Raw genomic sequence first — 24170 nt, 5'->3', positions numbered from 1 at the left:
AAGGTGTAGGAACAGCAACAGCTAACACAAAACCTACATTAACACTCAACCTGGGAAGACAAGTCAGTAGTCTTACTAATATGAAGAGAGGATTCGGGAAGTAATATTTCAGTTCTATGAAATGTTTAAGAATTAAGCTCACACTTAAGGCTTCTATATCACACCTTTTTTATTTTCCTTCTGTAAGAGTAGCGCGGTGTAGTAATTAATATTTATAGATGATCAGGTTAAATATATTTGATAAGTTCTTTTGGAACTGACTGATGAAAAATGAAAACTGAGAGACAAAGAGTTAAGAAGTGATGGGTATACAAAAGATGTCAAAAGAAAACTTAAGAATATTCTGGTTTGGTGAATTACGCAACCATATATATATAGGGTGTATAAAAAATGAAGGAAATATGTCAAAAAACCAGTTGCAATTTGGTATAGATGTGCAGTATATTGTAATTGTGACGAATTTAGCGTGGAAATCAGTCTCTTAAAGTGAAAGAAATATTAGAACGTAGAATTAGAATTTTATTGTACATAATGAAGTAAAATTTAAGAATACATAAGTAGGGAAAAATATAACTATGTTCTATTTTTTTTTCAGTGGAATACATACAGATGATGGACATCATTTTGGGAGCATATTGTCAAATAATCTGGTTCCTCTCAATCAGTACACGGAAATGACAAAATACATAAACGTTAATAAAGTGCAGACACGTAAACCTTGCCTTACATTTCTCCATCACCTGTCTTTCAATTATAACCAAATATTTCGAAATCAAACTTATAAATCTTGTATAGTCTCTGCAGGTCATCATGAGTCAGCTCACTTAAATAATCTTCATAACTTATCTGGAGCAGGTGTTGCCTTTTGGATTTTCTCTGTGCTTCACTTTCAGGGGATTGATTATTATCAACATCTTTTTTGAGAGCTATTGCTTCAATATCATTACTCGCTTTAGACTTTTTATCTTCACTTATTTCTTCGAATTTATATCTAGATTTCAAACTTTCTAATGTTGACTGGTCGTGATGTGCGTCATCTTTCGTGCTCATTTCCGTTAAATTTGCCTTTTCTTTTAGAGAAGATGGGTTAAGGACCAAATTGTGATTTATTATATGACTGAGACCACATTGATTGGCTATGAAGCTTGTGTCTGCATCCATGGTATCCATTTTGCTGAAACAAAATTAAGTTCTTATAAGAAATGTCAGATTTTCATATGTACAATATTAATCAAGTGAATTTATGTTGAGGTTATTTTTTCTAACACTACATCAGTTAAAGTAGTCGTACCTAAGAATTTTTCAAGGCAAAAGAAATAGTAACAAAAAAGTAAGAAGTACAGTATAATCTCACGAACTGGAGCTACAGCACTTCAGACCTAAATGTATGTGATTATATTAATTATCACCCACCACTGATGCAGCACTTTAATGTATATGTCACTCACTACTGATGCAGTACTCAGGTGCTTGTATTTTTTTTCCAAGTCCTCAGTGCACACACACACACACACACACACACACACACACATTCTTACCAGTACACGTCATACTCTAGATGGCATGGTGAGCAGATGTATGTTATGGGCATCCAGTGACGGTCTGGCCAAGACGAAGTTTCAGGCTGCAGCAGCCAGGTCTCTATGGAGTCTGCAACGTGATGGCAAAAATGGCGGAAGGTTGGGAGAACAAGATCGGACGAATTGGGGTTCTGGTGTTGCTTCATGATGGTCTGAGCTAGTGCAACATATTGATGTCGATGTTTGGTGTCCCACACAATCTTGTTCTGAGGAAAGACAATTACTGTACATAATACACTGCATTATATTTTAGCAGAGCATACATACATGTTTGAAGAAGATTCTTTCATTTTGGTTAGGTGGACGTGCTTAAAAAAAAAAAAGAACGGTGACGAAAAAATACTCTGGGTAAAGGGGACCAATCTCTACACGGTATATAGGAATGTGTTCCAGGGTTCCATTCATGCCAAAATTTGCTCTTTTATCGCAAATACAAAATTTCTTTATCGTATATACGATAAAAAAAAATGTAACAGTTGGAACTTATAACGAGTGTGAGCCACAAACGGGGTGTTGGGAGGTGATAAGTTGGGACTAATGGTTGAGGGAGCTGCTGACCTTCTTGTTGCCTAGTTATTCTAGCTTACTTGTTTTTGTTTTTCGTGCTCATAGTTTGTCACTCATAAGTTTCATTGTGATACAATTCAGCCTTGATTGTATACGGCTACCTGCATAGAAATGTTATCAAATTTCTTCAATTACCTTGTGTGGGACTCTTGTCAACTAGTTTAAACCGAATTTAACCGAACGAATGAAATTATGCATCAGTACAATTATTACAAATATACGGATAATAATGGACATAAAACTTCAGTCTAACATCCAGTACAATTTATATATATATATATATATATATATATATATATATATATATATATATATATATATATATATATATATATATAAATATATATATATATATATATGTGTGTGTGTGTGTGTGTGTGTGTGTGTGTGTGTGTGTTACCAGTTTTGCATTAGATCTGATTGCTTTTGACCTCCCAGTCAGACGTGCATGTAAAAGTACAGTATATGAAGCCAATAACCATTCACGCACACTTGGGAGAATTTTATACCATACTACCTCACCTTGTAGGGTTACCGCCCTATGAACTTGATGAATCCCACCTCCATCATCAGGAGTGACATCCTCTAGCGTAAAGTATCCCGATGCCAAGCATATTCCTTACATACATATACAAACCTCTTAGTAATACACATCACTGTCTCACCTTAATAGGTGATGGAAGCATATAATATCCTCTCACCTTGTAGGCGGACACAAGCCTTTGGAAAGGGTGTCGGGTGACTAAAAACTTTAAGGTGCCGTCAAGAAGGCCTTTCTTGAAGTCTTGTGCTTTGGGTGGAGGGACACGTTCCTTGAGCAAGATGTGCACGTTCTCGGATGTGGCGATCACTTCATCCTTGACGCCCAGAGCTCGCAGGAGGTGCCACGCCCACGTTGTGGAGGCCACCTGTGCGTACAGGGCAGAGGTAAATAAAAGGTGGTGTTCGCCATCTGTCAGTTGAACTGGTCGCGATAAATGTTGATCGTCAACAATCAGTTTAGCATGTTTGTGAGCATAAGAGAATATTAGTAGTTTTCAAGCTGTATTTCCAAATTTTGAAAAAAAAAAACCCCACCGTAGACCAAGGCATTAAGTCTTCAAAGCAGAGTAGGCCACTCAGCAAAGACACTATTTACCTTACCCATGGAACTACACTGCAAAGTATTATATGTCATCTTATTCTCTCTGGAGAATATTCTTGAGAAAAAGAAGAGTGGCACAGTACCTTAGGTACATGGCAGTGTAGGAGGTGATGGAGTCTGTCCCACCGCAGCGGGGACAGAATGCGTGTTGATGGACCGCGATTCAGCTTGCGACGCCATACCCTAGGAAGCTGGTTATGCAGCTTAGCGCATGCATTTTGTGCTCTTTTGCGCCGTATCTCTAGCCCCCTCGGTAACACCCTCGATATCTGCAGGATCGATGGGTACATGACGGAAGTATATTAGACGCTTAAATACAAAACACTGGATTCATGCGCACAGTTTTCTGGGAAGCATGGACAATGAACGGACGGTTCATAGCAAAGATGGCTCCATTATGTTTCCTAAAGCACTTCATCTTCCGTTAGGTCTGTATATACCAAATTACCCAAAGTGTTTACCCTACACCAAAATATAAGAGACTTGCTATTATACTGTAATTAACTCAGGGTAAAGTTCTGTAATCAAAGTTTCCTTAATACACTGCAAAGCTTTGGCACTCTTTGTCTTATATCTTTCTCTACAGAGTTGACCTGATACTTTTTAAAAAGTAAGTTTACCATTTCCTCAAATACTCTTGGATTAATCTTCAACGCTACATGTTTCTCTCTATTTTACCAATTTGTGTCATGTTTCATTTATGGCCTGGTATGACGAGCATTTTCATCACAAACCACAATACGCAAAAGAAAAAAGAAATGTAGATCCACAACCCCAAAATGACATTATCCCACTGTAAGGAACCATGTAACCTAAATGATTACACAACATGAAATTTTGATGAACAGCTTTGCAGAACAAAAGTATGCTTTGGCTTAAGCTGTTTCAATGGTCACGGCCATATATATATACTACAATATGATTGTGTATACAATATCTGATGACCTGGCAAATAGCTACTGACCATTTTAGCATTTCAGTCTCTGTATACAAAGTTTAACATGTGCAAAAGTTTATTTAGTTTCAAAGGTGAAGGTCACAAGATAAGATTGACAGAGAATACTTTGTGAAACCACGTTTTGGTCAGGTTTTTCCGGTATGGGTTAATCCTGGAAAATTACTCCGACTGAAGAATGCACTAACCCGTTAGTGCAGTCACCTTCACAACTACCAGATAACCCCCAGAACCCACTTAAAAACGTATAAGATTCTATAACTGATTACTAAGATACATTGCTATCCTTCAGGACGACTAACCAATTCCCAGGACCCATTTAAGAACATCCATGACTACTGAGTAATTCCAGAACGCTCACTCACCTCCAGGAACCTAATTACCCATGTGCATGAAACACTTACGTTACAGTAGGACTGCTTGGAAGGCGAGGATAGGGAGGTGTTGTGGCTCAGGTTCTGAAGAGGCTGGGGGTTTCCTCCCTCCATACGATCCTCAGGTCTTTCTCCTTCTGCAGTTGCAGTTTGCCATTCTAACGTCAGCAAGGAGTGGTCATACCACAGCAGTGTAGCAGTGATTAGCAGAATGGCAGTGCAACAGTGGCGAACTTTTTTGGTACAAGATATCCAGGTCATCATACTTGTTGATCACCGTTCACCCCGGCCCCGATACACCACCAGTTCGACCTTCATGAACGCTGTCGTGGGAAGTAGCGGCTTCCTGAGGGTGGATGACAAAAGAACATGATTTCCACAGAAGCTCACCCACGTAAACGTCTGATTGTTGTATGACAGAGAGACATAAGAGAGGTGTGATATTTACACAGAGGTTTTCCTTTACCTTCGATCCGGGAGTCAATAGTTTTTTTTTAAATAACTTATGTTGTTACGTTATGCAGTATCCTTAAAAACTTAATTAGCTTAGGTTTGGCTCGCAGCGAAACTTCACTAGATACGTCTGTCTCAGTGAAACGTGAGTTTGCGCCAATGTTAAAATAGCTTACGTCCGACTGGGATGCATAACTACTGTGCATTTGTCCCTCTAATCATCGGATGCTTAACTATTGTACATTTGCCCCACTAATGATCGTCACTAATTCTAATCTTTACGGAAGTAGTTATAACAGTAAAAGCCGTATCAGTAGGTTGAACAACTTAGAATGAATTTAAAAGTCGCAGAGGAGTGCACAGTTGGGTCGTCAGCTTTTAATAACAGAGCGTTCATCTGAAGAAATGATATCTTTGTGAGGAGGAAGAGGATGAGACAGCCATAATAGAACATTGCTGTTGACAGCGGAGAATTGTTCCAATCAATGGACCAACCAGAAAGCTGATCAAACTGACTGACTTATTTTTCAGCTAAAGATGTGAAAAACAATAAGAAATGTATTAATTCTGCTGACATACTTGTGCGTAGTACCGTTAACCGCTGCCTATACATGATGCCGTTAACCGCATTAGGAAGTAACTGCCGTCATTTGCTTACATCCTCCTCGCTTTAAATGGCCTTCATTATGAACTGAAACCTGAGGTCTTTCCGTGGTTTGCCCGACCACTTCTCATACACTAAGGTTTGTGGAGTGTTTTTGACGGCTTGACCATGCAAAGTTCTTTCCCTCAACTATGCATATTTCTCACTTCAGACAGTTTTCATCTTACCTGATAATAAACACGTCTCGGTACATGCAATTATACACTCATCACTTCAGTTGACAAAATTTTTAGTTTACCTGTTATTACACACTAAATCCCTGATGCTATCACTGCAGAATCTTCTATGAATGTTTCTTTACATAAGGGATACACACACATTACACCCCGAACATAAAACAAGTCACACTATACTTTGTGGCCAGAAGAGTTATTTCATTCCTCTGCACACGACACAGAAATACTTATTCCAGAAATTGTTTAGTGTAACACACATTAGTTTCGTCTGTTAGTGCGTTTTCAGGCATGTTTTCACCATCTTTGCAGAGGCATTTGTAAATCAGTGAACAATAATTGATAAGCATATTATGTTTTTCCTTTACACCACTGATAGACAAGAATAGTCTGACGTGGGTTTACACTTATACTGCTCCACCATGAGTCACAATGTAAGGCACATCTCCCAAGTTCTTTTCAGTGATTGAGACCAGTTCGTTCTATGTTTTGAATTTATATGCATGTTTCTTTTCTAATATTTATGACGCAAACATAAAAAAATTAAAACATCCATTTCAGTACATTTGTAAATGGTGTTTCTGCATTTCAGTGAATGTCTAGCCCCGGGAATAAAGGCAATGTATTTCAGCACATGGAGATCGCGCGGTCAACGACCGAAGGAGGTGTACAGGACGCTCAGTTCCAGAATACTTGTCCTGTAGATTATTCAGAAGTATAGATTTTAGCAGTGATTCCCATTGCCATGGAGGAGCACTACACAAACAGGCTTGTGATACGACACGCTCTTGATGCAAGTTTTCCAGCGTTACAGTATTCTTAGGGGCAGGTCATCTCATTCCTGTATACCGGAAAAATGTGATCAGTACGAAGGCGCTTGGCCAAATCTTTACATATTTAATTGCCGTGCTAGTAATATATATATATATATATATATATATATATATATATATATATATATATATATATATATATATATAGTATACTTTGTCGCTGTCTCCCACGTTGGCGAGGTAGCGCAAGGAAACACGAAAGAATGGCCCAACCCACCCATATACTCATGTATATATATATATATATATATATATATATATATATATATATATATATATATATATATATATATATATATCCACACAAGCACATATACATACCTATACATTTCAACATATACATATATATACATACACAGCCATATACATATATACACATGTACATAATTCATACTTGCTGCCTTTATTTATTCTCGTCGCCACCCTTCACCCTTCCACACATGAAATGACAACCTCCTCCCCCCGCACGCGCGCGAGGTAGCGCTAGGAAAAGACAATAAATGCCACATTCGTTCACACTCTGTGTGTGTGTATATATATATATATATATATATATATATATATATATATAGTCTTGCCGAAGGTGACTTGCTTTAGCGATGTAAACATGCTCTAGAGTTTTAGTCCGGTTAGTTGGGCGAGGCTATATCATCTTTAGTGGACTACATCATATTTATAATTGTTTGTACCCTTATATATCATCTATAAATCAATACACATGTTACCAAATTTGTTCCCAATTTTGCATGAAATTGCCAGTTTTACGCAATGCAATTAAACGCCAGAAAGTTGCTAGATCTAGCAATAATATCGCTAGATTGGTAATTGTATGGCTTTGTACACCTAAATTGCTACCTGATCTGCCGGTGGCTGATTGTGCATAAATAATACGTGATTATCTTCAATAAAGAATGAGATGATGTTTCATATGGAGGCAACTGTTTAATCGTGCGAGTTTTATGGCCACAGTTTCCTTGTGATTAGCGGTACTTTGTCTGTTGGATGTAACGAATGAGTTTGGATTGGCGACACTGGCAGTATTCGTGAGGCGGGATACTTTTGTTTGTCGTACCGACTGCGAGTTATCCTCCAATGAGTCTGACAACTTTATGTTGAGGATACTTGACCTGCGTTCCATATAACCTCTTGTTGAAGGTTGTCATATCCTTTGTGTACTCTAGCGTTCTTTAGCAAGCTGTCGTTGAACATCGAGTGGACCTCCGTCCATGTCAGTCTCTTGCTGCAGGTCGACTTTCCTTCCCGCCAACCTTACCCGATATCCTGTTGATAAAGGTTCCATTGAGTTCTGTCTCTTCCAGCAATCATTGACAATCTCTCCATGAAGGTCGACTTAACCTTTTTCCGTACCATCTCTCTCACCTACTACAACCTGATGTTAAACTTCAGCTTGACCTGTGCCCGCCGCCAACCTTCCCTAACAGTCTATGGTTGAAGTTGAACATATAAGGTTCGTTTCTCTGACATTATACAGTTATTATTCCTATTATACTTTTCTTAACATGAGAAACCACATATATATTCTGGAGAGATGAGGTCCAAGTTGTTGAACCAGGAATAATTACTGGTCCTGACCATTTCAACCTAATTAAATTTAAGTACCACTTTAGGGACACCACTGAAATAAGATAAATGTGGATGAAAAGCTTATCGGTAGATTCAGTATGCTTTATAAACTCTATAGTATATCTTAGGGGAACATTGAAGCGTATGCTACGTTAATAGACATGATACTAGGAGCAGTTTTGATCTTGGGAATAATGAGGTAAAGAACGGGAAACACGTCTGCAAATCAACCAGCCACTGAAAACCTCACCAAACTTCTCACAACCTAGATTTACTGTAATTCTGGTGTTAATTAAACACCTTTCAATAATTACACATAGTTGGTGGGAACTTTACTGTGCCTAGTGTTCATTAAGGAGATGGGAAGTTAGTTTAGTGTGTTCAGTGTTCGTTGTTTTGGGGAAGTTGGTTAAGTGTTTAGTGTTCGTTAACTTAAGACAAGTTAGTTTAATTAGTGTTTAGCATTCATTAAGTTAGGGGTAGTTTACTAAGTGTTTAGTGTTGATTAAGTCTGGGAAGTTAGGTTAGTGTGTGTTCAGTGTTCATTAAGTTTGGGGGATGTTTGTTTACTGAATGTTTGGTGTTCATTAAGTGTGAAGCAAGTTAGTTTACTGTGTTCATTAGATTAGTGGGGAGTTAGTTTACTGAGTGCTTAGTTTTCAGTAAGTTTGAGGAAGCTAGATTACTGTGTTTTTAATGTTCATTAAGTTTGGGAAGTTAGTTTACTGTATTCAATTTTCATGAAGTTGTTGAAAGCTAGTTTACTGTGTATTTGATGTGTAGTAAATTGAGGAAGTTAGTTTACGTTGTAATGATTAAGTTGAGGAAGTTAGTTTCCAGTGTAATTAGTGTTCATTAACTTGGGAAAAGTCAAATTACAGTGTGATTAGTGTTCATTAAATTGAAGAAGTTTGCAGTGTTATTAGTGTGAAGTTAATTGAAGTTAGTTTACAGTGTGATTAGTGTTCATTAAGTTGGAGGAAGTTAATTTACTGTGTAATAAGTGCTTTTTAAGTTGGGGAAGTTAGTTTACAGTGTGGTTTAGTGTTCATTGATTAGATAGTTAACAAAGTGTGTTGAATGTTTGCTCAGGTTTACATCCTGAAACATGCATGCAGCCAGTTTGGCTGGAGGAAGATGTTGATAATCTCCTAGGTATAATATGAGCTTGAGACTGAATATGTAGGTAGATCTCAGGCCCTCACATCAGGTTGCTGTAGACTTTGTTGATTTTACCAGTTTTCACTTGGTTTGACTTCACTCTTTACCCAGTCTTTGTAAATAATGAAATTCAAGAACATTGCTGAAAGATTGGTGAAATACGCATGTATTACTGTCAGAAACCCAGAAGAGTAATGAAACTCATAAAAGCAGTTCTAGGGTAGGTTAGGTTAGCTAAGGTAGGATGTGCAGGACTAACACTACAGAGCAGGAAGTATGGCATAACATTATTTGGATGGGGATCTGGAAATTAGATAAAAAAAAAATGCATGCATATTAACAATAGATTGGCAATAGAAGTATAAATTTCAGACGTTGACTGAGTCTTTTACAGTATTACAAGTGTATTTCAGTGATCCAATGGCAGTTTATGGATTGTGTTGTGCAAGGAAACAGTTTTACAAATCATGGTACTCTGGTCAAAATAACTTTTACAATGTTAAGTACAGAAATCCATTATACTGCTTTTCATCTCAATCCATGATTTATTTTCACAAAGCCTGATTGGAAGCTTTACATTTGATTTTATGGTATTAAATATGGCCTATGTGTTGAGGGTTATGAATATTAGGGAAAGTGTGTGGTTAATTTATAAGTAGATTAAACACTTACAATTGATCAAATGAACCGAGAAAAACCATATCAAAGCTTCTCTAGTAGCCACAGGCTTCAGTTCTGGAACCAAAACTTGTTGATCTTTATAAATGATTTGCTTGAAGGGATGGACTCTGACCTGAATATGTATACAAATGAGGGAAGTGAAGAGCAAGGAGAAATTAATCAACTTGAAAGGAGACTTGAGGTGTAATAAAACTTGTCACTGATTGTTTCAAGCCAGAGATGACATTGGGGTCATTTAAAATGTATGGTAATTAAGGTATATTAAGTATTTCAGTATCTGCATATGTTAAAATTGTGATTTAAGAATGATTACTGGTTTTTTGTATTTGTTTTGTAGCTTGAATTGGGGAAAGATGAGACGCTCTGCAGCTCCTTCACAGCTGCATAAAAAAGCACCATTCAGGCCTCCTTTTGTCAACCCCTCATCTAAACGACAGTGTGTAGAAACTCGGAATGATGGTAAGAGAATTCGCAGATTTGCTGATGTGGAAGTTCAGTAAAGGAGCTTTCAAAAAGTTTATGAATAGCCCTTAATTTGAATGTTTTTTATCAATTTATTATGTATTTTCTTGATATTGCAGAAAAACGTAAGGGATATGTTTATGTTCCTGTTTTTCCTTCTTTTTGTCATATATACGTGTGTGTGTGTGTGTGTGTGTGTGTATATATATATATATATATATATATATATATATATATATATATATATATATATATATATATATATCCAAAAGAAGGAACAGAAAAGGGGGCCAAGTGAGGATATTTCCTCTAAGGCTCAGTCCTCTGTTCTTAGCGCTACCTTGCTAACGTGGGAAATGGCGAATATGTATGTGTGTCATAGTTTCGGTGAACTCATCCCAGTAAATGGTATTGATTTTCATTTGAAATTATTTCTTACTATTAAGATTAGGGATGTGAATGAGACAACTGTCTGAAGATGTGAAGGGTTCCACTAGTTAAGTGTGAATAAAGTGGAGGAAATGTGGCAAACGATTAAAGGTAGAAAGAGGGATTGCAGGTGTATTCATATACAGAAATGAGAACAGAAAAGGAATTTGTAGGGTGATCATGAAATGAATGAGTCCATTATTGCTACTGGTTAAATCTAAAGTGAAAAACTGGTATTGGAATTGACACACTGACATCATTGGGATGAAGGTAATTTTGTTAGTATGTCTGTAGACTATCTCTCCAAAATGTGCACTTGCTTTTATTCATAGGTGTACCAGAATCCAGTGTACTTCCTCAAGATAGAGAAGATAAAGTGGAAGATAGACAGGGTCTCGTTCGTAGTGCTTCAGACATTCTGTCTTTGATTAAAAAGAGCAGTGAAAAAAACAACTCTGTTACTAGCCACTGCATTAACACACAAGATCACCAAAGAACTTCCTTGACAGAGTGTAATAAAAGAAAGGAAGTACATAATTATGTGTCTGACCAAGGCACTTGCACATCATCCTTGGGTCCCACCCATAGGAATATATTGAAACCCTCATTATGTGAACCAAATAAAGAGCCTCCTCAGAGACTTGATTCACTGCCAAAAGTATTAAGCAAACAAGTGAGATCATGGAAAAGACCACACGTGAATCAGGAGCACTGTTACCGTGTCCTGACTGGAGAAGAAAATGAGAAACCTCAAGAAGTGAAGTAAGTAACTAGGTTACAGCTTTGTTCTGCTAAATAAAACTCTCTCTCTCTCTCTCTCTCTCTCTCTCTCTCTCTCTCTCTCTCTCTCTCTCTCTCTCTCTCTCTCTCTCAAATAAAGACCTGTTTACCATTTTTTCCATATTTTTGCAAAGCAAGTTGTAGATGACACTTATTTATCTATCTGTATCGCTGATGTCTGTTCCCTCTAGAAACTCCCATCAAGGGGTTGGCCATGGCAAAAGAGTCTCCATTTATTCTTATCCTTGTGTGCCTCCCTCACATAGACCATTCATACATTCTTCACCATTTCTCTCTTTCCAGTCCCCTTCCACTCTTTTTCCCCTTGACACAGGTCTTCTTCACATACTAACCCCTTTAATTGTACTATCATACTCTCTCCCAGTAAACTTCTAGTCTTGCATTCTTTCCACGTGTCCAATCCACCTCAAAGTATTATGTTTCATCCACTCTAACACTCCACAATTCATCCTTTGCATTCCCTGCCATACCAAATCTCTCATACATCCCCACATTTCTTTCTTCATTTTGTCTTGTCATACCACATGCTTCTTTCAAATAGCTCATTTCCACCACCATTTTTTGGCTGCATAGGTCAGGGTCAGGAGGACGACGCTGTCCCTTAACCCTTTCTTCAATTCCATACTTAACACCTCTGCCCTTCATTATTCTGTGAAGGGACCCAAAAACTCTTCTACTCTGTGCTGTTCTCTCCCATGTTTCTTTTTCCACGTCACCAAACTTACCAAAGCTACCATTTACTTGAACTTTATCATCTTTTCCAGTTTTTCTTCTGTATCTGTAAAACAGTTCAATACACTTCCGACTCACTTTATAGGGATTTGCAAAATCTCATACTTTCACTGTATCTTTCAAACACCATTACTTTTACTCATATTTACCTTCAGTTGCCTCTGGTTACACACATCATAAAACACTCTTACAGCCTAATGCATTTCCTCTTTGTTCTCAGCAAAGAACACAGTATGACCCACAAAAAGACTTGTTACAAGCTATCATACCTCACCACCACACTATCTCTGCACCCCTTACTCTAGTTTTGTTTTCATTTGCCTTATTACCCCATCCATATGTATGATAAAAAGCCACATGGTGTCATCACAGCCCCACCTCACACCTTCATGTATACTGAAACTTTTGTTCAACTCTGTCCATTTTTACGCATGCATTTGCTCCTCAATAGAAAGCTTTCACACCATTCAGCAGTTGTCTCCCTACCCCATATATCCTTAACGCTCCCCATAAAGCATTCAACTTGACTCTGTCATACTTTTTCTCCAGATCCATAAAAGCTGTATACAGCTTTTATCTTTGGTAGATACTTTATCATAGTCATTATCACAACAAAAACCTCATCAACACCCTTACTTTTCCTAAAACCCCCTTGCTCCTCACTTATTCTGCATTTAGCCACTGTCATCACTATATTAATCAACACTCGCACAGACTTTTCCTGGTGTACTTAAAAGACTTATTTTCCTGTAACTGCTACATACATCCTTAGCACCTTTTCCTTTGAATAAAGGTATGATAAAGCTTTTACCCAATCCTCAGGCACAGCCTTTTGCTTCCATGCTAAATTAGATATCAAATGCTTCCCCTTTGTAATACTTTGTCGTCCACATTTTAAGATTTTAGCTGTAATCCCATCCACTCGAGGTGCCTTTCTTAGCTTCAACCTCATTATTGCCATTTTAACTTCCCTTCTTGCTATAGGCCCCAGCATTTGTATCCTTTACCTTCCATCCTCCATACCCATGCATTTAACAACTGCTATCTCACCTTCTACCACATTCATCATTTCTTCTAAATACTCTTTCCATCTTCTTTTCACTTACTTGTTTTGATTCAGCCACTCCCCTTCCTTACTTTCCTCATAAACAGTTTCATTGTTACATCCATCTCTTTCCTTTCACACTTCTTCCTTGTATAGTTTCTGATTTTCCTTAAACTTTACACTGTTTTCTTCCAGAATCTTTACCTACTCTTTATATGCTTTCCTTTATCAGCCCCTTAACAGTCTGCTTACTCATCTTATGTTTTTCCACTCCTCTGTTGAACTGCCACAGGTACTTTCCTTTCGAGCAGTCTTCCATTGCATTTTTCTTCTTTTCCATGACATTTCGAATCACATCCATCTTCCACAGATTCTTACATTTACTGCACTTTCATTTTTGTATTCTTTCTGATTCATCATTTCCCTTTCCAACACTTTTGCCTTTCCATTCTTCCTTATACTATACCTCCACTCCTGATCATCACCTTCACAAGAACTGCAAAATGATAAGAATCTAAAGAATCCTTTCACAAGTCCAGCATCCAGCACAACCTTTCTCAACCTTCTTTCGTCCTCTACTGCAAAAGCAGTCAAACCTTCTTGTTCTTATCTTCCATCATTTCTCATCCATGTATATCTATGAATCATCTTGTGCTTAAAAATGGTGTTTACAAGGAATAAACCCCTCTCAGCACATTTATCCGCTAGATAATTTCCATTCTTGTTTACTCCAGGCACATCCCACTTACCAACTCTCATGCCAGTTTCATTACATCCCACCTTCACATTTGTGTCACCCATTACAATCAACTTCCTCTCCTCTCAAACCCATTTATAAAGCCATTGAAATTTCTCCAGAAATGCTTTATTTCATCCTTACCTCATACATTCTTCATAGTCATACTTGACAATTCCATGCATATTTGACAATGCCAGTCTTCTTTCCAATGTTCTCACACTGTTCACCTGACAAAATTATTTTTTATTCTACCATAAGTTTCCTGATAGTTTCTCACTCCATCTTTCATTTGCCCTCATTTTCAGCTTTTACATCTTCCTCTTGACCCTTTGATGCTTCTTCTTTTACATATCCCACTCACTTGTACTTCTTCCCTGAAAAAGTTGAATTAGCAAAGTTATTGGGTTTTTTTTTATTGACATATGTCTCTTATTGCATTTGTTCTGTATTTCAAGAAGTAGTCAGTAGTGCTGGGGCTCTGAAATTTTTTACCTCATATACTGCTGTATTTGATGTTTTTATCATATTGAAGTATTTTTTTAATATTTCAGATATTACTCTGTGGTTTGGTGTAAGCGGTCTCGAAAAAAGCACAAACACTGGGAAGGTGATGCTGTACTGATGGTTAAAAGCAGAACTGTCATCCTTAAGGTAACTTATTTGATATTCTGATTTATTTAGATTACAGTACACATTCCATAATTTTAGATTTCTTATTTGATGACTCTTCAGTCTTGTATGATAAGAAGAGAATTTTAGTTTCTTGATATATTTGTTTATATGGGTAAATGTAGCTCTTGCAGTCACTAACTTCAGAATTATGATACACTCTTTATTATCCAAACACTGTTTGTAGCCACAGTAAGCTTCAGGAAATATTGATGGATGGCCTATTCAAATGCTACTTAATGGGATGAGTAACTTTAGGAAATAGTTTGATAATTGTATGAATAATTGATAATTCTCCAAGTTGTTAAAAATACAAGGAATGTACATTTACCTGTGCTCATACCTTGTACAGTGGCAAGTGGGTTTTGTGAGAATTGGCAGAAATGTCTTTGTTGACCTTGTAGTATATTGAGGTGGATATGCTGAAGTAATCTCTTTACAGTATCAGAAAACGGTGTTAAGAAGGGAATATTCAGAAGAGAGCCTTTGCACCACCATTTAGTGGTTTGGATCAATCTGAATTCCAATAATCCTCAAGGATTATCACATTTGCTTGTAGGATGCTGCCTCATAGAAAAAAGGTTTTTCAACTTTGATAATTTTTTTGGAGGATAGGGATTATTAAGTCCTATATCTTGTTTAATGCCAAGTTTATGAAGGATTTGAATTTTTATCATTGTGGATTCATTCTGATACTGTGTATTTCCCCTTAAACTCCAGGATACAGAGGGAAAGGAGATTGGCTCTGGCTCTGGGTACATGTTGAAGGATTTATCAACACTTGAAGAGGGTAGTACACTTCCTGTTGGAAATAAAGAAGTAGAGGTCAGTTTGTCCTATATATTTGACTGATATATGCAGCGCAGTTACGTAAGTTATATGTATTAAAATAGATGTATTATATATACAGATGCTCCCCCACTTACAACCTATTTGACTTGCAACCATCTGTACATATGACTGGAAAAAAATATGAATTAAAAAATATACGTGATATAAGAATTACACTTGGTCATTCATCCGCCAGTGCTAATGGCTATGGCTGCATGTGCATGATACTAAATGTCAGACGATCCAGGCACTGTTAACATCACAGCATCTCTCTCAGTTCTCCTTCTCAGTTACCATTCAGTAAATGGGCATTATTCAAGTGAATCTAACAAATTTTCATGTTGGATTAAACGAATTTTTTGTTAAACCCCAAAGATGACAAGCAAGAGGAAAACCTGTCACATGTCAATAGATCTGGCAAGCCAAGGAAAACATTTGATTTGGAGTTGAAAATGAAGGTAGTCACCCAGTATGATAGAGGAAAAAAAGTTAATGTGATTGCACATAATCTACAGTTGTCCCATTAGATGGCCTCCACAATTTTAAAGGACGAGAAAAAATACAAGAAGCATTGAAAGGTTCGGCAGGTATGAAGTCTATGATAACAAAGCAATGACAAGGACCCATCCATGAAACAGAAAAGTTGCTGATGCTGTAGATGGAAGATCAAGCTCAAAAATATGTATGACCAGGCTTACTAACAATTCAGGTGAAGACTAGACATATTTTTGAGACTTTGAAGGAGTGAGTGGGAGAGGATTACATTGAGAACTTCAAGACAAGTCATTGTTGGCTCAATAGATTTAAAAGAAGATATAGCTTGCACAACATTGATACATAGGTGAAGCAGCCAGTGCTGATGAAGGAGCTGCCAAAAAGGTCATTAGAAGTTTGAATGAATCAATCCATGAACTAAAGAATCTTAAATAAAAGGTAAAAAGAAACTACAGAATCATATGATAAGCTAGTCGATAAAGATAAGGTAATCACGATAGAAATTAAGTAGGATAAAAGAATGCTGCTTAGGTTTACGGATTCTACATGCCATGCTGATTTACGTCCATTTTGAGATCCGACTGGTTGGTCAGAATGGAACTTGGATGTATGTTGGAGAGCATCTATATTCTCTTTTACATTATGTTGTACTATTGTTTGAAATCCTAATTTACAGGATATTGTAGTATTATGTTGTTTGAAGCTGCATAAAAAGTGAACTACTCTTACTAGATTTTCTTAAATGTTTAAAATTTTGAAGTCTAGCTGAGGAAATCTTGAAATAGTAAGTTAGTAAATAATGAAATTTTGAGGATTAAGAGAAATCTTAAGTTTAGATTTAAGTTAAGCTTGCTTACGCTTATTTCTGCTTGTTTATTGTAGTTGTATTGTGGACTAAAAGTATGTTGTGCAATGTCTTTTGTAAGCATATAGGTCACTGCAGACATTCACTTTCCTCTCCATAAAAAGATTTTCTATGCCTCTTGCTAATACTTTATATGTTGTCATTTACATAGTAGCTCATCACTAATTGCCTCATCCATTCCTTTTGATTAAGTTGCCGTACTCATCACCATTTTAAATCAGCCTACTACCCAAGATTAGTCTGGCACATGATTCTTCCTTTTCATTCCTTTGATATTCACATGCCAGTCTTCATCTTAAGTTTTGCTTTTATGAACCAGAGGAAGAACTGTTCTACTTACCATAGCATCCTCATCTATGTCATTGTATGCATATGTGTTCACACCTTGGGTTAAGGTTTACATCCAGGTTCAGTCCTCAGGTAACTATATGAAGCACTTCAGCATTCCACCTAAGGTACGGCACCCCTGACCCACATTTAACATCTCATGGGTGAATATCTTAATTATTGATTACATATGTTATGCTCTTAAAGATGTTACTTGAAGACCCCTTACTGATCCCTACACACAGTTCATCCACTCCACTGTGAGCTATGCCCCTTCTGCCTGGTCATCCACCCTCTCAAACATAAAACTACAACCCTCACCAATCCCATGTTTCATCTCGTATGTTGTTACATGATCTAGAAAATCCAATGTATTCATCATGTAGTCATCTTTGTTCATTATTATTACTCTGCCACCTTAATCAGCTTGGGTAATCAGTATGATATCACATTCACCAAGCTTTCGTAATGCATCCCTGTATCTCTTTAGCAAGGCCTTTTCTTCATTCACAAATGCTTGAAAACATCCAGTGACCCCTTGTTTGAAACCTTTATCCAAATCCTTTTCTTTCTAATTCTTGTTCACACATATTGTGTATAACTTCTCACATTCACTCCTGTATCAAACTTTAAACCTAAAGAGAGAGCTTGAGTTGCTGTCTGATAATTGTTTGTCTGACAGGCTCATAATCAAGTCAATCCTCCCTACCTTGTTCCCCCTCACTGTTAACATATAACTGTGTTAGCTTTCTTTTCAGTCTCTTACTTTTCACTTCCTTTTCATTTTCCAGTCTTCCCAGTAAATGTCTGGGTAACTCAATCTCAGTGTCACCCCTTCTTAACTCCTCTATTCTTTTGTACAAACTTCCATACTTTTCCTCCAAGAAAACTTTTGCACTCTTTATAAATGGTTTTTCTTTGCTCGCTAACTGCTTGGGTGCATACTAAGGTAGGACTTGTTTTTCTTGGCAATCTCAGAGAAAGTATCTGCGAAGTATGCTTCTAGTTTGTTGTTGTTATTTGAAAAACTCTGCATTTCTATGTGTGGTCTCCCTTTACCACTAAGCATGTTGACTAGGTTCATGACATGTGAGTGGAAGTATGATGGTAAGGAAACTCAGAATGAAACGGAACAGGAGTACTTCAGTCACTTATATTTCAACCAAAGGCCTTCTTCAGAGGGAATTATACATAACCAACATATACACCACTATTTATGTTTCCTCCCAGGATCTGCTTCCCTTCCAGTCAAGAATGTATCCTCTTAGCCTCTTGATGTTTCACCTCTGGACACTGGCAGCAAAAAGGGCACAGCTTTTTTAAACAGCTGCTGAGTGATACACACAGGATGGGTTATTTGAGAAGTGCACTTTTTCTTTGGAGTGACTTTCCCTCAAAATTTTGGAGAATGATGGGGCCTCATAATTTTGTGGTTTAGTTGTTGTAACAGACAAATGGAAATTTTAGGCATCCTTCAGTTTTGTTAGAATGCAGAAATTATTTTCTCAAATGATACTGCCTTTCTGACATGTGAAGCAAAGTAGATAGTCTGTAACTAAAATGTGTTGGGAACATTATGCTTGCTTCATTTTTGATAGCAGAAAGAAAGACAAAATTTTTGATGAATTTCAGATTCAAGGTAGCGTTTCTGCGGAAAGTTATGCAAGTGGTGAATGTTTTCATGGACAGCTACCTCAAGTACGAAGTGGAACACAGGTAACCAGCCAAGTTTGTAGGCCAAAATCAAAGCCTTTTCGTTTACCTACACTTGGGCAGACCCAGAAGAGGACTGACCTCAGTAACAGTAATGTTGGACCCCTGTTTGACCCAACAAAGCCAGATGCTTTTGTCATGCCAAGACCTCCCCCTCAACATCAGGTATGTAATATTTCATTATTTGCTCATGCCCATCAATATTCTGATTTTCAAAGGAAGGTTTTCTCAACAGAACATTCTCTGATAAGCAGTCATTGCATTCTTTTCTAAGATAGGCCGCTCATTAGATCTGTATATTTTAATTTGTTTCAAACTTGCTACAATGTACCTCATGTACTTATCACTCTAACACTTTTATTAATTTTAATGCATTTTCTCATTCTTGTATATTTCCTGTAGATCTTCTCATTCCCCATCTTTAAATTCTTTATATCTCTATTTTTCAAAGCATTACTGCTGTAATTACTTGGACTGTAGATCATGTTAATAATCTACTTAAATTCATTCCATTGTTTACTAGATTGCTCCCATGAAGACCTGTGCCTTGTGGTTTATATAACAAAATAACCCCCTTAAAATTGGTAGTCAGATTTGCCTGATTGTCATTGCATATTCTCTAACAACTGGCTTCTGAAAACTTACCAATCACAAAATCAGTTGAGTTAAGATCAAGTTCACCACAGATTGGCTTACTAGTTTCGAGTTAGTTGTCCTAGGTGAAGGCACCAAGTTTGCGTGATTATCTTTTAGACATGCAATACATCATGAGGTGGAGAAAAGCTGTGATGAAGCGTGTGTAATTTCCTGTTTACCACATATTTGCATTTTATGGGGAGAGAGTTTTACATTTGTGGGGCTTATCTCTTGAGCCTCTTCATGATATAAGTTATTACATTTTTGTATGCTGTCTGCATTAACCATGATCTCAGTCATTCTTTTCCATTCATCCACCACTCACATACAATAAAAGTGCTTCTTCACTTTTTTCTTTTTTTTTTTTTGGTGGGGGGAGTTTCTTTCTTGATTTTATCTTATGTCCTCAGGTTGCTCTACCCCAGCATTTCTTAAAGAACTTTTCACTGTTCACATCACCAGTTTGGTTTAAAAACTTAAAAGTTGAGATCAGTTCACCCGTCACTCTTCTCTCCTCCAAGGTCTGCAGACTTAAAGGCCTTATCCATAATCAGTAACTCAGCTCTTAATTCTGTTACCATCTTTGTTACCCTCCTCTTGACTTTCTGGATTATCTCTGTGTAATTCTTTAGGTGCAGTGAACAAACTTGAGAGGTATACTGTAGTTTTGGCCTCATGTCGAATATAAACTGGCAAAATATTTTGTTATTCGATTTACTTGAAAGCTATTCAAATATTTGCCAGCACACAGTTCATCTCTACAAATATTCTAGCCTGGGACTCTGGTGACAGTTAAGGGACGATGTCATCTCCCGAGCCCCTTTCACATACAGAATCCTGAAGCTTATAACTTGCTTATCTAAATGAAAATCATATTGAGGCCATCTTTCAGAGTTCCATCCTTTGCTCAAGTTGAATTTTATCAAATGTGTTTGTGTGTGTGGGTGTGTTTGTAATTATATATTTATTCTGTAAAGGGAGGTGTTTCACACTTGTTGTGCCCCATCTCTTGAACATTCTCTATTGTCATACAATTTAATTGACTTATGTGTGCTGTATGCATTTACCATGTTCACAGTCATTCTTTTCCATTCATTAACCACTATTATACTGTACAAGTACTACTTTACTTCTCTATTAACAACTGTCTTGCTTAATTTCATGTTATGTCCTCTGGTTACTCTGTCCTTACATGTCTCAAAGAACTGTTCACTGTCCACATCATTCATCTGTTTTAGAAAACTTGAAGGTTTTGATTGGGTCATCCCCTCATTCTTCCCTCCTCTAGCCAGGCCAAATTTAAGGCCTCCTGCCTTTCCCGATAACTCAGCTTTCTCACTTTTGATACTGGACCATCTCTGTTATACTATGATACAACTTTTTAAATTTGTTTATTCTGTGTCCATTAGTCATTTCCTCAGTCATTCTGTTCTATTCTGTAATATAAAAGCACATTTTTATATCTTTTTAACAAGTTCTTGCATAGTTTCATGTTATGCCTATGAAAATCTGTTCCTTTTTCAGCAGGAGGTAAATTGATTTTTTAAGCACAACTTGCCCATGTATTTTGGTTATTTTATATTTTTTGTGGATTGTGTAGTGTGCACTGTGTATTAAATTCAAGCTTGGTGATGTATGTAAATCTTGTTGAAAGTTGTAAATGCAGAGTTAAAATGTTTAAAGTGGTGAATTGTGAATAAAGATATTTAAAGATGATTTATGAATAAGATATTTAAAGATAATTGGTAAACAAAGGTTTCAACCTGCAAGTGTATGTTTTTTCAGTGGAAATACAACAGCAGTGGAGCAGTTGTTATGGATGTTGTAATAGATCCACACATCAGTGCACAGCTGCGGCCTCATCAACACGAAGGTGTCACCTTTCTGTATGAGTGTGTCATGGGATATAGACTCATAGACAGCTTTGGAGCCATACTGGCTGATGAGATGGGCCTTGGGAAAACATTGCAGTGTATTACCCTGGTGTGGACCCTTCTTAAGCAGGTGGGTGATACTAGATGCAACAGTTTTTTTCAGCACAGTGTTGAGAATACTATGTCTTTGAGTTAATAATGACTTCAGTAATTTTCAGTGAGAATGCTTGGGATCATAATTCAAAATTTTAAGACCCAGTTCAAGTGTTAAAGTTTGTTTCAGTTTTACTTAGTATGCATTGTATATCAGTGTTACTAGCATTACTTCATATCCATGTAGTTTTTTTGCATTTCCACCATGTTGTTGCTCAAAATTTGTTTACATAGCTTTTTATTTACCTTGTTTGTTGTGGGGCTCAGTTTACAAATTCTTTTAACATTGAAGAATTGATGTATGTTATCATCATGGCCCCTGAAAGATGTAAAGGTAGTTACTGTGTTCTCCTTCACATAATATGTATATTGTTGCTTAGGAGGAGTTTACAGGATAGCAAGGGAAGCAGGGCTAACTGAAAGTCAGATGAACTTGCTAAAGTTTCAGCTCATAGAATTAGGGCTGAGCATCCCAGATTTGCAGATATTCCTTACATTTAGTAGATTCATCTTTATTTTGTATTTCTTTACCTTTTCTGCCTTAATGTGTATGCCTAAAGGCAATTTCACACTAGTGAAGGATGAACTTAGAGACTGTAACATCCTCCCAGAGGAGGGTGTGTTGAAATGGTTTGGACATATGGAGAAAATGAGTAAGGAAAGGTTGACAAAGAGGTTATATGTGTCAGAGGTGTAGGGAACAGAGAGAAGCAGGAGACCAAATTGGAGGTGGAAGGATGGAATGAAAAAGATTTTGAGCAATCAGGGCCTGAACGTACAGGAGGGTGAGAGGCGTGCAGGGAATAGAGTGAATTGGAACGATGTGGTATACTGGATCGAACCAGGGCATGTGAAACATCTTGGGTAAACCATGAAAAGGTCTGTGGGAGCTTTGGTTTCGGTGCATTACACATGACAGCTAGACTGAGTGTGAACAAATGTGGCCTTTTTTGTCAGTTTTCCTGGCACTACCTCGCTGATGTAGGGGGTGGTGATGCTGTTTCCTGTGGAGCGGGTTGGCGCAGGGAATGGTTGAAGGCAAGCAAGTATGTGTGTATATGTATATTGCTGTGTATTTGTATGTATATGTTGATATGTATATGTACGTGTATGGGCGTGTATGTATATAAGTTTGTATATGAGTGGATGGGTCTTTCTTCATCTGTTTCCTGGCACTACCTTGCTGACATGGGAAGTGGCAATCAAGTATAATAGAAATGAAATAAAATGTATGGGGTTTATGAGATGGCCTTGATTAGGGCCTCAGTTGCCTGTACTGTCTCAGCTAACTTACAAAACTAAATTTGTAATTATACAGTCAATACTGAAAATGGTAGACTTGCAAAATTTCATCATTTTCCCTTGTGGTGTGATACATCCATAGTGCCTCGGACAAAACAAAAAAAATTACTGCTAAAAACAGAGCTTGTTTTTAGTTTATGTTGAGTATAACAGTAAATCAAGAATTCCATGTTTGTGTATTACTCTTTATACATATTAATGGAGGAGACATTATGTAGCATGTTCTGTAATGTTATTTTATCATCAGGGGCCGTATGGTTTTCCAGTCGTGAAGAAAGTTTTGATTGTCACTCCCTCCAGTCTAACATCCAACTGGGGTAAAGAGTTCAGAAAATGGCTGGGAAGAGAGAGAATTAATACATACATCATTGATCAGAACAACAAGGTACAGTATTTATAAACCATCGAGCTGACTTAGAATGTAACACCTGTTAAGAATTGAATAGGACTTACTATAATAGATATTGTTAAACATTGTGTCATACAGCATTTCTATAAGATTGAAATATTATAGTATTTTCTCATAAGGACCAATTGTCTCTCAAGGTAGAGGACTTTAGCAAGACACAACACTCAGGAGTTATGATTGTATCATATGAAATGCTTGTGCGTTACTTTGAAGCAATTGAAGCCATAAGATTTGACCTCCTCCTCTGTGATGAAGGTCACCGCCTAAAAAATGCCAATATTAAAACAACATCTCTCCTTGGAAGATTATGCTGCATGAGACGTGTTATACTTACAGGAACTCCAGTACAAAATGATCTTCAGGTGGGAAAGAAATGATTATATCTAATTTGTAGAATGATGAATGCAATCGAACTTTTTTTCCACTATACTTGTATATATTAAGTAGTGCTTTATTTGACATGAATTGGAATATATATATATAAAAGCTGCTTACACAGGGTTTTCTCCTATTACTACA

General features: G+C 37.1%; 2 protein-coding genes across 6 annotated transcripts in view; one reads left to right on the top strand and one right to left on the bottom strand.

Moving 5' to 3' along the window:
- Positions 1 to 24170, top strand: part of LOC139766538 (DNA repair and recombination protein RAD54B-like) — a 39697-nt gene that overhangs the window by 1809 nt on the left and 13718 nt on the right. The window contains exons 1-9 of one of the 4 annotated variants that reach the window (XM_071695322.1): positions 7734 to 8211; positions 10507 to 10628; positions 11393 to 11822; positions 14929 to 15028; positions 15767 to 15871; positions 19197 to 19442; positions 21699 to 21917; positions 23490 to 23627; positions 23789 to 24013. In XM_071695322.1, coding sequence (XP_071551423.1) covers positions 8189 to 8211; positions 10507 to 10628; positions 11393 to 11822; positions 14929 to 15028; positions 15767 to 15871; positions 19197 to 19442; positions 21699 to 21917; positions 23490 to 23627; positions 23789 to 24013 — 1608 coding nt within the window. In that variant the 5' untranslated portion in view covers positions 7734 to 8188. Of the gene's footprint in view, positions 1 to 7733; positions 8212 to 8543; positions 8604 to 10506; positions 10629 to 11392; positions 11823 to 14928; positions 15029 to 15766; positions 15872 to 19196; positions 19443 to 21698; positions 21918 to 23489; positions 23628 to 23788; positions 24014 to 24170 lie in introns of those variants that run through there. The other 3 variants (XM_071695319.1, XM_071695321.1, XM_071695320.1) reach the window with 3 other exon arrangements.
- On the bottom strand, positions 513 to 6338 carry LOC139766777 (uncharacterized). 2 transcript variants are annotated; one of them, XM_071695693.1, is made up of 6 exons: positions 5976 to 6338; positions 4651 to 4966; positions 3375 to 3560; positions 2849 to 3055; positions 1539 to 1786; positions 513 to 1174 (listed from the first exon to the last, which is right to left on the bottom strand). In XM_071695693.1, the coding sequence occupies exons 2-6, from the start codon at positions 4882 to 4884 to the stop codon at positions 748 to 750; spliced, it is 1302 nt and encodes a 433-aa protein (XP_071551794.1). In that variant the 5' UTR covers positions 4885 to 4966; positions 5976 to 6338; the 3' UTR covers positions 513 to 747. The 2 variants fall into 2 exon arrangements, with proteins under 2 accessions (XP_071551794.1, XP_071551795.1); XM_071695694.1 differs by lacking the exon at positions 3375 to 3560.

The sequence above is a fragment of the Panulirus ornatus genome, chromosome 58 (assembly GCF_036320965.1).
Source record: "Panulirus ornatus isolate Po-2019 chromosome 58, ASM3632096v1, whole genome shotgun sequence".
NCBI lineage: Eukaryota > Metazoa > Arthropoda > Malacostraca > Decapoda > Palinuridae > Panulirus > Panulirus ornatus.
The sequence above is the reverse complement of the archived record's forward strand: the minus strand, read 5'-3'. Positions and strand labels throughout refer to the sequence as shown.

Excerpts from the sequence above, each read along its gene's own strand:
- LOC139766777 (XM_071695693.1), bottom strand. The coding sequence starts at position 4,884 with ATGATGACCTGGATATCTTGTACCAAAAAAGTTCGCCACTGTTGCACT. Across the intron at positions 1,787-2,848 it reads GGCTTGTGTCCGCCTACAAG|AACAAGATTGTGTGGGACAC; the intron begins GTGAGAGGATAT and ends GTCTTTCCTCAG. Across the intron at positions 1,175-1,538 it reads CTAGAGTATGACGTGTACTG|CAAAATGGATACCATGGATG; the intron begins GTAAGAATGTGT and ends ATTTTGTTTCAG.